At 41.7% G+C, this 15857-nt stretch overlaps 1 protein-coding gene across 1 annotated transcript in view; it reads left to right on the forward strand.

Annotated features, from left to right (window-relative positions):
* Positions 1-15857, forward strand: part of pag1 (phosphoprotein membrane anchor with glycosphingolipid microdomains 1) — a 64839-nt gene that overhangs the window by 35128 nt on the left and 13854 nt on the right. Inside the window, exons 2-5 of the mRNA XM_017693775.2 lie at positions 9543-9758; positions 10589-10640; positions 12655-12757; positions 15283-15818. Of these exons, the coding sequence (XP_017549264.1) occupies positions 9589-9758; positions 10589-10640; positions 12655-12757; positions 15283-15818 (861 nt within the window). The 5' untranslated portion in view covers positions 9543-9588. The remainder of the gene's footprint in view (positions 1-9542; positions 9759-10588; positions 10641-12654; positions 12758-15282; positions 15819-15857) is intronic.

Below are 15857 nucleotides of genomic sequence, written 5' to 3' on the forward strand. Positions count from 1 at the left end.
CTCTCCTGCAAGGCGGCTGCTGATTGGCGAATGTGTTGCTGGAGGGTTTTTGTGAAGGTTAGTCCTGCCCTCCTGCCCTCTGGACCACTCAGACAACACTCATAATGAAATCAGCCACAGTTCATTTACTGCCCTGACGATAAGGTTTTATGACAGTTCTTTGGAACCTGTCTTACTGCCTACATATAAGTATGTAACATGTAAAGTGGAAGGTATGACAGAGACTCATAACTGGCCCCTATATTCTCTGCTCATACACACCCTCATAGCAACTGACCAGTAGCTTTTGTTGTCTGGGAAACCAGTTTTTATCACTCCAAAAGGAGCTTCTTGCCTGCAAGCTCACAGGAGGAATCATTTACAGGTGGTCTCTAGTATCTCTTATACATTATGCACCACTGATCTGGAATCTCATTTTGTTTCACAGGCAGCTCATTTGTTTTGCTGCTGGAAAATCACAGTGGTTTGGCAAAGTAGGGCTTACAGCTGCCTGTTAAATCAGTCGTTTGCTGGAAAATTTACAGATTAACAGTTTTCCCCCTATCCCGAATGTATTCCATCAGCAAGATGTTTTATGTCATAGATAGAGATGGACATTTCAATTAAATTTAATATTTAATATTATTTGAAAAATACTTGAATAATTTAAACTACAGACTACCACACTCTATACACATTGAGTGGACGCCACCAGAGATATGATGCCACTCAGCAGGTTTACTGTTACTGTGCTACATTAAACCCAGACCCACACCACGAATCCATAATAGTGGCACTGAGAAATAGACCAATCTGAAGTCTTTAAGATAAACAGATAAATGCTAAGCTTCTGTTTCCCCCTCAGCTAACGCTACTGGTGAAGTCATTTCAGAACAGCGTTAGTTAACTGAGACCAAACATTAAATTCACAGAAGTGATGCTGAATGTTTAATTCCTTTACATTTTTACAGGTAGAATTAAAATGAGCTTGAGTTCCTTATTTATCGGTACTTTTCTGAAAAGCGTCCTATATACCAAAACTGAGAACATAAAACATTATGGCAAAGCTAATTTGCATATAAAATGTTTTGACCAATTTATCTTTTATGCTTTCTTGACTATGGGAGTATTTGAAGCATCTGATCCAGCCCTTGTCTAAGGTTTCTCTCTATTGCTTTGCACTGTTGTAGCTCACAGGCTTGCACACAACCAGTAAGCATTGTATTGTCATGGGCTGGAGGTTAAAGAACTAGCCCTGTGACCGGAAGATTGCCGGTTCGATCCCCTGAGCCAACAGTATGAGACTGAAGTGCCCTTGAGCAAGGCCCCTAACCCCCAACTGCTCCCTGGGCGCTATGGATAGGGCTGCGCACCTGCTCTGGGCAAGTGTGCTCACTGCTCTCTAGTGCGTGGGACTTAAAAAGATCTCTTAATCTATCACACTGTTGCATAGAAATACAGAAGTGCATTTGTTTAGCTAAAACAATAATAACTGCACCCATTTTGAGGCCTGAATTTGTGCTCTTGTCATTTTTTTTGTTTTATAAGTTTAAAAATAAGTTTTATTGTACAGGATACCTTTTACATGTTAGCTACATTAGCATCACAGCTCAAGTGCAAAACTAAAGAAGCAAAGTTCAGATACCAAAGCTATCTTGGCTGACTGACTACCATTGGGGTACGGGGAAAATGCTTCTTCTTTGCCAGATTGTTACTTTAAGCCTTTTTCCACTAAACAGATTCACTCAAGTCAGTTCCTCACTGACGGCTGGAATCCAAACACAGGGAAGTAGAGACTCCCCCACGTCCAGCAGTCAGCCAGAGGCCAACATATGCTGCATGCATGAAAGTCACATAAAAGGTCAGAAAGAACACCAAGACCACCATCACTGTGCTGGTTTAGTTTTCTCGGGCTGTAAGATGATCTCCTGACTGACAGAAATATTGCTGCTACTTCACAGCTAGTTGGGTCTTGGTGAAAATGACTCTGGATAATTTAAGTAAAACAGATGTTCTTGTTGTGTTGTTAATGTGACCGTATTAGTACTGCTTTCGCTCTCTTGTCCTTTTTAGAGTTATTGTCTTTCGCATTGCCTTTACTGATGTGTTATTATCAGTGGGCACTTTTAACTTTTCAACAGTCGGCATCAGCAGAAAATCTTATAATAACAAAGGCCTTCCAAAAAGGTCCTGATTGTATTACTCCTCCCCAAATCCAATTATTTATTCAAGACATGCCTGTGGCGTTCACATGAGAATGTTCCAGCGGATGCGTTCTCAGGAGCTGTCCAGCTGCGCTTTTCCACTAAATCCTCACAAACTCCCTCTCTGGCCCCATTGTGCTGCAGCCTGACCTTGCATGCTGTACGCAGTACACCAGTATTTTCACGCCTCTTACTTCTCTTACTCTCTGAACTTTTTGGAACTGCCTTACTGAAACACACACACAAAGAAACACACAACTGTGTTCGTACAGGGTCAGGAAGTAAGTTTATACATACGTATAGCCCATATGCATTGCATAGATATAGTGCGGTGCAATGGTCAGAGACCACCTTTCAGATATACACTGCTCAAAAAATAAAGAGAACACTTAAACAACACAATATAACTCCAAGTAAATCAAACTTCTGTGAAATCCAACTGTCCACTTAGAAAGTAACACTGATTGACAATCAATTTCACAGCTGTTGTGCAAATGGAATAGACAACGGGTGGAAATTATTGGCAAATAGCAAGACACACTCAATAAAGAAGTGGTTCTGCAGGTGGGGACCACAGACCACTTCTCAGTACCTTTCTGCTTTCTGGCTGATGTTTTGGTCACTTTTGAATGTTGGTGGTGCTTTCACACTCGTGGTAGCTTGAGACGGACTCTACAACCCACACAAGTGGCTCAGGTAGTGCAGCTCATCCAGGATGGCACATCAATTCAAGCTGTGGCAAGAAGGTTTGCTGTGTCTGTCAGCGTAGTGTCCAGAGGCTGGAGGTGCTACCAGGAGACAGGCCAGTACACCAGAGCCCTGCAAAATGACCTCCAGCAGGCCACAAATGTGCAAATGGTTAGAAACCGACTCCATGAGGATGGTATGAGGGCCCGACGTCCACAGATGGGGGTTGTGCTCACAGCCCAACACCGTGCAGGACGCTTGGCATTTGCCAGAGAACACCAGGATTGGCAAATTCACCACTGGCGCCCTGTGCTCTTCACAGATTGAAAGCAGGTTCACACTGAGCACATGTGACAGACATGACCGAGTCTGGAGATGCCGTGGAGAGCGATCTGCTACCTGCAACATCCTTCAGCATGACCGGTTTGGCAGTGGGTCAGTAATGGTGTGGGGTGGTAGTTCTTTGGAGGGCCACACAGCCTCCATGTGCTCGGCAGAGGTAGCCTGACTGCCATTAGGTACCGAGATGAGATCCTCAGACCCCTTGTGAGACCATATGCTGGTGTGGTTGGCCCTGGGTTCCTCCTAATGCAGGACAAAGCTAGACCTCATGTGGCTGGAGTGTGTCAGCAGTTCCTGCAACATGAAGGCATTGAAGCTATGGACTGGCCCGCCCGTTCCCCAGACATGAATCCGATTGAGCACATCTGGGACATCATGTCTCGCTCCATCCACCAACGCCACGTTGCACCACAGACTGTCCAGGAGTTGGCAGACGCTTTAGTCCATGTCTGGGAGGAGATCCCTCAGAAGACCATCCGCCACCTCATCAGGAGCATACCCAGATGTTGTAGGGAGGTCATACAGGCACATGGAGGCCACACACAATACTGAGCCTCATTTTGACTTGTTTTAAGGACATTACATCAAAGTTGGATCAGCCTGTCGTGTGTTTTTCCACTTTAATTTTGTGTGTGACTCCAAATCCAGGCCTCCATTGGTTAATAAATTTAATTTCCATTGATGATTTTTGTGTGATTTTGTTGTCAGCACATCCAACTTTGTACAGAAGTATTCAATGAGAATATTTCATTCAGATCTAGGATGTGTTATTTGAGTGTTCCCTTTATTTTTTTGAGCAGTGTATAATTTCCAGTTATTTATAATGTCAGAAGAAAAAGCAGAAAATATGTTTACTACATATTCAATGTTCAGTCTTAGGATTTGGTTGCATTTTCTCTTTCTTGAGATCCAAGTAATCCTGAAAGAAAAAGTTGTTTTTATATGATATGAAGATTTTAGCTGTTTATCTGATGGTGACAGTTTTGGTGGTCTTACAGGTAATGCATTGTTTTGGAAACTTGCATTTTTTTCACTTATTTTCCTCTGACTTTATACTTCCTATATATATATTAGCTCTACCCGATGACTGCTGGGATAGGATATATATATATATATATATATATATATATATATATATATATATATATATATATGGGCCCAAACTCTGCTAGCCTAAAGGTGAAACCTACAGAAAGTAGCCGTTTTTTTGGGTGTGATGTGTGTAAAGTTGTAGTGCTGTGGTCAGAGGTATGGAGTGGAGTGTGCTGCAGTTGGCTGGGGTGCATGTGCTGGGAGCACCACAGCTGCGGTCCTGAGTCTGGAAGTGATGCCTCTCCAAACACATTCCTCCTCAAATGGCTTTTCCATTCTCATATTTTCAATGGCATAAATGTGCAGCTATATTATTCCCAAAGAAAAGAAATCCTTTCCTCTGCTGACTCTGGGGTTGTATATTTTGGAATGAATGTGGGCAGGGACACACTGTATTTTTTGTTATGGCAGTCATCCTGCATTCCATCCATCGCCGTGCAGCACAGTCATAAGAGTGAATGACTGTAAAAGGTACACTGGCACATAAGTAGAGTTGCTCAGAGGCACATTTGCCATCACCTGATTTTTAGCAACCTGTTTTTGATGGATGTTCCAACAAGACAATGTAAGATGCTGCACCACTTAACAAGAGAGGGAGTGGTTTGAGGAAATTTAGGTAATAAAAGAGCCAGTGCAGTCGCCAGATTTAAAAAGGAATAATTTCAAATTCATTGAAAAATACTTAAAAGTACTTTTTAGATCATTTAAAATTCTTCAAATTGCATTCATCAAGATATACAGTGTGATATGTTGCCTGGCTTTAGAACAGTGGTCTCCCGCCCTAGTCCTGGAGAGCTGCCTTTCTGCAGAGTTAAGTTCCAACCTATATGCAATAATCTTCCCTGCCCCTTCTTAACTCTGGATTAGATTACATTAGATTACATTAGATCAACTTTATTGCCCTTGTGCAGAGTACAGGTACAGAGCCAATGAAATGCTCTAATACACTGATCTAGTCAATCAGGTACTTGGACAGAGGCTGATTAGCTGAAGCAGATGCAGCAAATTGTGGTTGGAACTGGGCTCTGCAGGAAGGTAGCTCTCCAGGTCCAGGGCTAGAGACCACTACTTTAGATGATTCTGCAGCAGTGTGAGGTAGATCTCTTTATATTTGTATTTTTTTTTCCTGTGCTCATGCTTGTTGAATTGATATAGCTGTACAACAGCATTCCATGTACGGACTGCCTTTCCTCATGAAACACGAACAGGAATTTAATGCTGTAATACATCCGTTATTAAAAACAAAAAGATGTTGCATGACTACAGTAACATTTGCCTTTAGGCTGCTTGAGCTGTAGCCTTTATATTACTTTAACATGAAGCGATGTATGAGCTGTAAACACGTGAACCCACAGCAAAAACTACCGAACCATACTGAGAACAAAGTTAGCTTCTGATCAAGAACATCGTTTCTGACCAGAAAGCATAGTTATTTTGTCCAGTGACCCTACCCAGTGAAAAGTGGGTTTCAGTTAAGACGATCCTCCAGTGTAAGGAGCAGCCTGCGATCAGTATTTGCGGTTCCTTTTTCTGAGCACACTGAAAACACACTCAGATGGTGTCACCCACACCCAGCCGGCAGTAGCGAGGGGGTGCAATTGGATGATGGTATATTGCACATAATATCACAAGCCTAGCTTGGGGCTAGCATATTGTGTAGCTAGAGTGAAACATCAGCACACTAGATAGTACAGCTTTTATTTAAAAAGGTTTTGTATACTGTTATAATGCATAGTGCGCTAATGAACTGGACATGGAGACATTAACAGATTAATAATGCACATTTTCAGCCACTCCTCATTTTTGATATATTGTAAAATGTATCGAATTAAGACATCACTTTATTATATCAAATCAAAGGATCAATTTCGTTACACCTCTATTGGTGATTTGACTCCATTTTAGATTATTTGAATCAGTCATTATTAATTATAATGATATTCAGTCATAAGAGCTCTTTTTTTGGCCAGGATAAGTTTCTTGAGCCATTTTCTAATGCATGTTCAAAAGCGTAGAGCCTTAATTGTGCATCTGTGTGAGTCATGATCCATAGAATCATTTTCTAAAGATTCATAATCTAATGAAATTGAATCTTTGGAAGGTCAGAGATTTACAGCCGTGCAATTCTGCAATTCAGTACTCAAACTGGTGGATTTATAGACAAGATGTTGCGCACTTTTTCTCTGCTTCTCTCTCTCTGTCTCACTCTCCATCTCTATGGCAATCAGTGCGCACACACTGGTACATCAAGACAAACATGGTTATGTGCCAGCAATGCGCACAGTGGCACTCAAACATCTTTTAGCAGACGTTTGAGAAGGCATCCAGCTGAGAGTCTGCATGGACCCTGCAGAACGGAAGGGTTTGAGAGGCCAATGAACCATAAATTCCATCCCTGCCTGTGTTGCTTTAGCTGTGCATTCATCACACCTCCTAAAGGAAGTGTTTCCACTGCCTACAGAGAGCCTGTTCCATCATGAAGGATGCAATGGCGCATGATGTCATGGTGTTATCATTATCAGGGCATCCATCAGTGTGGCTCTCCCAGGGCAGGCGCGTGGCTCTTTTCTGCTGGACGTTGCTGTGTGTGCTAAGCCGCTCCCCACCTCTAATCTCCCCCTTTTCCCCCTTATCTGTTCCATTCCAGGCAAGGACGAACACAGCCAAACAAGTATCTAGGTAGGGCTGAATTTATTTCTCATAGCAGGCTTAGGAAATTGCACAAGTTTTGGAGCCTTAATAGATGTTTGGTCTTTTTTAAAGTGATTTTCACTCCTCGTTCCTGGAAGAAGCTGGAAGCCATGATCATAGATGTTCTGTTTTGAAACTGACTTAAAGAAAACTGTTTTGCTGCTTATCTTTCATTACGAAGTGGCTTAATTTGCATGGATGTCTCTAACTATCAGCCGGCCCACTGTTCTAATTCAAGGAACTGTAACAGGAAGCTTTTAGAGACCGGTATTTTGTGTATGTCCAGCAAGTTGTGACCCATTGCTCTGGGTGTACACACCAGACCCACCTCTGTGATCTTCCTGCCACATTTGCATAGGTCCTTGAGCATTACAATAGGCTTTTTTATGGAAAGTACACACACAATATGACTAAGCCTTCTACTTTGGATGGAAAAAAAAAATACATCCAAGTAAGGCTAGCCCACTGCGGGTTCCCAGTGCTTTGTCATTGTGGGATTTTAAAGAAGTTTTCTAAGGCTTTCCACTCCCTCTACTCTGATACTGGAGAGAGTGAATAAGTGAGCTAGAATGAGTAAAGAGGAAGGACTCTCCCTTCTGAGAGACAGCAGAACTGTCCATCTCCTCTCCCTCGTGTCCTCCAGCACAAAAGGGCCTGGGCCTCTGCCACTCTCTGGGATGCCAGCCATCTGATTGTTATCTGTCTATTCAGTTTGTGGAGGTGGGGTGCACTCTGCACCCCTCCCAGCTTAAAAATAACTCAGGACAGGGGCTCTATTGAATCTGGCCTAAGTCCTTGGATCGCTGTCAGATCAAACTGGCCTACGTGTGGGGGGGTTGCTTATTAAACCACTTGAAAGCCATTTGTTTTGACTCTGGCAGTCGAAGCGCTATGCTGAGAACTTTGGTGGGTTGCGCATTAAATCTGCATTTGTGTGCCCCCTTGTGGCTGCTGTTTTTTAAAGCACAAGAGAAAAAAATAATGCTCTGCTAGCAAGGATGGAATGCAACAGTGCTGCATGACGTCACCTAGATGTTTATCTGTTTATGTGCCTTACTGGAAATTAATTTTGAGCACCGTTGCTTGTGGCTTGACCACCCGCACATATTGTTTCTGATGTGAGAGGTCGAAATCTCTGTGATGAGGTGCTCAAGTATAGCCTGTGTGTGGAAAAAAACACTAACCTTGTACAGCTGTGATATCAGCATGTTAGCGTGTGGTTTGAGTGTATCCGGCAGAGCGGCGTTACACCTAGCTGTCGCTGCTGGGTTAAGTATAGAATGGATAGAGGGGGCAAATAAATTTAGCAGATATGCTGCACTATTAAAAAAGATGGCTCTTCAGTGGTTCTTTGGTAAAGAAAATGGTTCTATATAAAACCCATTGCAGGATTCTTTGCATTGTCAAATAGTTCTTCAGTTTGATGAAAAATATGTTGTAGATGGTTCTATATGGAACCTTTTTGAAAAGGGTTCCTACAGCACCAAAAAAAGGTTCTTCTACTGTTACAATGTCAAGCCTGTAACAATAGAAGAACTATTTTGGTGCTATATAGAGCCCTTTACAAAAAGGTTCTATATAGAACCATATAATACACATTCTCCATCAGTGTGAAGATGCAGAGGACCCATTAATCATGCAAAGGGTTCTTTGAGTGTTCAGGGTTCCATATAGAGTCATTAACTTTGGTAAGAGTGTTATTTTAAGTGTGTACTGTTAGAAATTGAAAACCTACAAAGTGTGCCTGTATGGTGTGACTGATAAACTGGCCAGTGGAAAGAAGGTAGGTGTTTCCAAGGATGGATTACTGACTGTGCCAGCTGGGCCAGATCCAAAGGCTTCAGGCAGACTCATACCACAAGGCCAGAATTGCGGTGCTGTCCACTGCAGATCCAAAAATTAGAAGAAGGAATAGCCATTGAATATGTAATGACCAAATATATGAAATGAAGACCTCTCAGCGAATGCCCTGCCATCTCCTGCAAATATAAAGTGAACAGCAAGCCCCTCAGCTTCTACACTAGGTCTTCCCACTCCTAGTCCTAGGAGTTTTGTATTTTCCCTTCTCAGATACACCCCACCAAGTCCACGAGGAGCTTGTTAATGAATTAATGAAAATGAATGAGAAACACCTGGTGCACTGAATGAGCGAGAGCGCCGACATGTGCGCAGTGTGAGGTCCCCAGGACTAGGGTTGGGAGCCCCTGCTCTGCACGCACAGGGCATATACCCATGTACATTTGTTATAAATATACTCAAGTTTTATTTTAAACTAGGAAAAGTTAATGATTTAAAAGCCATGATCATTTTGTTTACATTTTCTTTTTCTCCAGCACTGTTCAAAGTGCACATAGCTGTATGTTAAGGTCTAGTATTAGTTGAGTGGGGGATGGGGGGCCTCCAAGACATTTGTCTCCAGTGGTGTTGTGAAACCATGATTCTTCTGTCATATCCTTTTTTACATCTCTCTCTCCCTCTCTCTCCCTCTCTCCCTCTCTCTCTCTCACTCTCTCTCTCTCTCTCTCTTTTTCTCTTTCTCTCATGTAGTAAGCTGTGTATGGCAGATGCAGGCGGCCCCTCAGTGTAATGTGCAATGGCTCCAGCGCTGAGTGCTTTGTGGGGGTCAGGGGTCAAAGGGGCAGAGGTCAAAGGGGCAGCAGTGCTGGCGAATGGAGAGCTGGCTTTGGTCGGCACTCTTACAGCAGTCTCCGCCTTCCTCATCCTCACCTTGCTGCTGCTGTTGCTTTGTGCGAGCTGCCAAGGGTGAGTACCTGCACATCATTAATAATAATAATAATAATAATGAAGAAGAAGAAGAAGAAAATATTTATATTTACATTACTACCTTTAACAAATTCAAGAATGCTTTACAATTTCACACACACACACATACCTACGTACGTACATACATACACATGAACACACACATACGCACACACACGCATATATATACATACGCACACGCGCACACACACACAAATACATACATACACACACATACGCACATGCATACGCACACACACACACACACACACACATACGCACACACACACACGCACATACATCTATGACATTATCATCAGTGCTACTACTGCTTACTCTAACATGTTGTCCTGGTGTGTTCTTTGCAGGGAGATTGCAACATTTAACAGTTTGATCAGCACTCAGATTCATATAACTATATGGGCTGATTTCCTGGAAACAGAATAAGTTGAAATTGTAATGTCAGTGGTGACTTAACAGTGAAAAGCCTTTTTAGACTCAAATTAAGCTAAATCTGGATCAGGGAAAACGGCCCCTTATCATTACATGTTGTATATAATTCTTACTGCAACTGTCACATCTCTAGTACTGATTGACGTTCATGCCATGACAGTTCACCATAACTCTAATTAAATGATATGCATTTGCAGATTGGCACTGGCATTTTGGTGTGCTGGTCAAATCTTACTCTTTAACTTGAGGCCTATGGATCAGGTTAATTAATTATCCGCATGTGGTTGGCAACATGCTATAGGTTCACATTCCTGATTCAGAGGAGCAGAGTTAATCAACATTTTTCCAGTAATGGCTCTTCTCGTTTTTTTCCCCAGGCAGAAGAAAGCCAGCCAGCTCCCTGGAGACCATGAGAACCTGATGAATGGGGTATGTTAGCGGGAAGCTTTCTGTGTAAAGGATTTTCTGCATTTCAGATTGGTCTCTGCATGACTGAGACTCAAAACAGAGCCCTGTAAGGTCTTTATGAAGTACTTTTCCTTCTAGGTGTTTTCAGATGACTTTAACATTACTTGTTTTGACTTTGAGTGCTTTAGTTGAAGCTGCTTTGGAGAGGGCTGATCTGGATTCAGGTGACATTAGAATGTGAGGCAAGAAAGTCAGTGGTGCATATTCACATATTACATCTGACCAGGCCAGCCTACACTAATGTCATGTTCTGATCATACTAAAGATAATAAAACATGAAATGCAGTCATGAAATATACATGATTGTTCTATTAGCATGTTGTCATTGTTAAGTTTTTCCCCTACCCTATCAACGTATGCACACATATGTCATTACTACACCAACCGGTGTTTATACGCACACAAATGCAACTAGTCTTACCGTAAAAATCAGATTTTGTCAACTTGAATTCTGAATAGTGTGTCAAAAAAAAGTTAGATATAAGAAACAAATCTTCTTTTCCCTGCAGTGTGAACAAAGCGAATATGTTTGTAGGCAATTTTCAGAACATTATTCATGGTTGTCGTGGAGAAAACCAGCTTAGACACCTAGTATGTGCATGCGTTTGACAACAGAATAATGCCTGACTTCAGACGTCTGTGCTGTGAGCATGCTGAACAATCACAGTTTCATATGTGTGTTTCTGTGGGTGTTTCGATTAATCAAGTATTCATGTAATCCAACAAAGGTAAATTATTTCACTCTGAATAATGCAGGCTAATCTTATTTTGTCCATATTGTGTAGCCATAGGGCGCAGAATAAAGCAGACTGAAGGGGCTTTGTGGAGCACTTGGTTAGTGGGAGGAAAGCATGAAGCGGGCAGACTCATTGCTTTGTCTAGCCAGGGGAGATGGGGCGGCTCTTTGGATGTGGCCTCTGCAGGGAGGCCGAGGCTGCTGGGAAATTATCATGTGAGACAGAAGGTCAGAAGTTCAGCGTTGTTTGGAAGCAGGGAGCAACTATGAAAATCGCATTTGACTCGTCGTGTGATGAATGCACTTGTATATTGGAACTGAAGGCTGTACAGAGAAGCACACACACACACAGCTGTGGGAAAGTATCATGGTTCTGTTGCTGACCATAATCGTCTCTTAAGTGTGTGTGTGTGTGTGTATGGTGAGAGGGAGGGTATCTGTCAGTTTGTTTTCATGGCAAGTCGACATGGTAGTTCAGGCTGCTGCTGCTGTTGTGCTGCTGCCTGCAGATTATGAACTCATCTCCCTGCCAGATGGGGCGAGGTCGTTACCCCTCCCACCAAATGGTTTTGGTTGGGTTCTTTTATGGAGACATTTCATAGAAAACTAGAAACCTTCTCACCCTTTTAGTCCTGACATTTACCTCGCCTGTTTGGTCAACAGTTCCTCGTCCCTTGCCAGATTTAAAATTATTTTCTTATCTCTTCTCTGTCTCGGTGTATGTAAATATGGAATAAGGTGTAAGAAGCGCGGGGTGAGTGAATTGTCGCATGAGTGTTGTGTGAAGTGAGTGCGTAGGGATGACAGTACAGCTTTTTGCAAGAATCTGACATAATCTGTGTCTAATCACACCCTGTCACATGTGCTTTCAAAGCCCAGGGGAAGTGAAAACCTTTTTGGTTGTGATGGATATCTAGAGGGCAACCTTTACACAATAATGTATGCCTCGTCAGGGAAAATACTGAAGAGGTGCACGCTTAAATAGCAGTGTCTGTCACAGGCTGACAGGTTAAATGGGGTCTTTATCTTTCCTAGACAAGCGGAGTGCCTCTTAGCTTTAACCTCCTGTCTCAGGAAAGACTTCATCACCCTGGTAACAGTGCAGCTCCAAAAGCTGCCATAAGGTGGTGCCATAGTGTCACATTCTGGCTTCCTATGGTTTAAAAACACAAACAAAGAGCTCCATTCACTCAAGTTCAGATTGACTTTATTAATGAGATCCACGTTGTCTCTTTACAGGTATCAGAAAAGGAGACATGTAGCCAGTCAGCAGATACAGGTAGCCATGGCACTGACCTGGTGGCCAGTAGCTCGCACAATGGACCTCTTACAAGTGGTACAGGTAAAGCTCCTCATTATGTCAGAATATTTCATGTGTAAGCATATTTATAATATGCATGCACCCGCTTATGACACAAAAAATAGACTATATTTTTATAGTTAAATTCACTACATTCTTAGCAAAAATGTGCCAAATGAGGTTCTATAACTTGTAGAATTCTTTTTGGTGCTTTATATAGAACGATTTTCTTTAACAGGTTCTTTAAAGAAGCACATATAAAAGGTTTTGCATTGGAGAGAAGAACTGTTTAATCAAGCAAAGAACCATTCATGTATACAGAATAGTAACTTTACAGAAGAAGGCAAAAAGGCTTTTAAAGTTTAATACAAGTTAATGTAAAAAGGTTTTAATTTACGATAATTTTTATTGGTCCATTCATGATGATTTTAAAACAATGTACAGAAAGTAGCTTTGCTTAAATGATGCAGAAAAATAAAAATCTTAAAAAATGGAAATCGTTTTTTTTTTTTGACAGATGATATTTAAATTAAAGGCTGTATCTAAATGGCTAAATAAAAGGCTACTCCTCTATAGCCTTATTCATGGCTGTTTAGAGAGCCTCCTATTTCACAGTGTTGTTGAAAATATGTGGTCTGATAATGTCAGGAGGCTATAGCTTATATATACAGTATTTCAGACATAAAACTGTGTGAACAGTTATTTTGCCTACATATTATATTGATGTCTAGCTTTATATGTCAATATAACAATAAAATGAATAATAATAATGTCAAAAATATTCAGTAAAAAGATTGAATTTTGTTGCCTATTAAAATGACATGTTTCTTTCTGTTATAGTGTCACTAAATTGTTTGACTTAATTGCATACTGATATAAGTATTTAGCAAAATACCACATTAATAATTAAAAAGTGATAAATATTGATAATATTGATTATGGGATAAGTCAAACAAAGATCATAGTACAGCAAAGTTTTTGTTGTTACTAGCTATAACCAAGAGCTCCTTGACACTCTGATGGGAAAACTGCATGTCCACTACATATGGACTGATTGTCGTCATTGAGGGAAAAATTAATTCCCAAGTTTATAATGATATCCTGCAGGATCGAGTCAAGGTGGCTGTCTGCCAGCTGAAGCTCAGCAGAAGCTGGGTGATTCATCAGGACAATGACCTTAAATATCAAAGTAAATCTCCTACAGGATGGCTTCAGAAACATAAAATCTGCTGGAAAATCTGTCAAAACCCAGACCTTAACTCAGTAGATTTGCTGTGGAATGACCTCTAGAGAGCTGTTTGCACCAGACATCCAAAGGATATGGCAGAGCTGAAGTAGTTGTGTAAGGAAGAATGGTCCAATATTCCTTTTGAACGTTCTGCAGCTACTGGAAGCATTTGCTTGAGGTTGTTGCTGCCAAAAGAGCTTTAAATCTGGTTATTAAATCCAAGAGTTCACTTTTTCCACTGGCTCTGTGAATGTTTAATTAGTGTGTGTGTGTGTGTGTATATATATATATACGTACACACACACACACACACACACACAGTGGGGCAAAAAAGTATTTAGTCAGCCACTGATTGTGCAAGTTGTCCTACTTACAAAGATGAGAGAGGTCTGTGATTTTCATCATAGGTACACTTCAACTATGAGAGACAAAATGAGAAAAAAAAATCCAGGAAATCATATTGTAGGTTTTTTAAAGAATTTATTTGTTTATTTTATTTAGTTGAAGTGTACCTATGATGAAAATTACAGACCTCTCTCATCTTTCTAAGTAGGACAACTTGCACAATCAGTGGCTGACTAAATACTTTTTTGTCCCACTGTATATAGTTAAACTATAATTAACAGCTCTCTCTCTATTCTGTGTACAAACTGTCTACACTAGCATAAGCAAAATACCCATAATGCATTGTGCCCTAGGCAATTGAATCTGAATTTTATGGCAAAGTTATGACCAAACCTGTTTAACACGTATGAAATCATTTACTGGAAAGTTCCCGATTTTCCGGTACATTCCTTCCTAGTGTGCTACAATTTATTAAAAACAAATGAATCGATAACTTCAGAGACTTTGGCTCTAAAATTAAATGCAGTCAGAGTAGCTGGGACACATGTCAAAGTCTGGAATACTACAATGTATCAGCATGAGGAATTGGAGCTTTCTTTGGGCTCTCATGTCTTATATCACTTTATAATTAAAGCACAATGATGCCTTTCTTTTTGGCACTGCAGTAGATTCTGTGCGAGTGTGCACACACGTCCAGACTAGAATTCAGAATGCTAAGAGATTGTTATTCATTTATTTACTTAGAGCAACAATAAAAGGTGACTGAAGTATGACATATACTCCTATTCACGTTCACTTGCTTAAAATGGTACTTTGTGACACAGACACAAAAAATCTGAACAAGTTTTTCTTTTTGTACATATCAAAAATAAATGTTACAACAGCACTGATAAATGGTTTTATTGAAGGAGAAGAGTAGATTAGAAGGCAGAAATAGCTGCTTTTTGGCTCAGCGTCTTGGTTGTCCTCACTCTTTGTGCATCTCTGGCCACAGTGCTCACAGACACCATGGACACAAGCCCACACCCTTCAGAAGAGATGTTGTCCAGCCAGTCTGAACTGCGCTCCTCTAAGTGTCCTCAGGACCGTGAGTTACCCAGCATCCCGCCTAGTGGCCCCCTACAGGACAACCCTGAAGCATCCAATGATGGCACGTATGAGATGGTGAAGGACGGAGCACCACGGGATGTCAGCGTGGAGGACTCGCTGTACGAGACGGTCAAAGAGCTGAAGGACGTGGGCCTTCCCAATGGTACGCTGAGCCCTGAGGAGCCCCCAGCAGCTCTCCTGAACGGCCACCTCAGCCCCAGTCCTGGCACACCTGACCGTGGCTCGCTGCCCAATGGTGTGGAGTATGCCTCCATTGACCTCAACAAGAAGAGCCGCTACAGCGCAGACATAGAGGCCCGCCGCTCGGCCGCCAGTGTGACCCCGGCAGAACCAGAGGAGGAAGAGAAACCCCCGCCCATACCGGACAAAGTACTGGACGAGAATGACAACCAGCAGATCAACGGACTGCAGAATGGACAGGTGAGGAAAACAAGATGGACATGCACACTGTAGTGTCTA

Source organism: Pygocentrus nattereri, chromosome 27, assembly GCF_015220715.1.
Source record: "Pygocentrus nattereri isolate fPygNat1 chromosome 27, fPygNat1.pri, whole genome shotgun sequence".
NCBI lineage: Eukaryota > Metazoa > Chordata > Actinopteri > Characiformes > Serrasalmidae > Pygocentrus > Pygocentrus nattereri.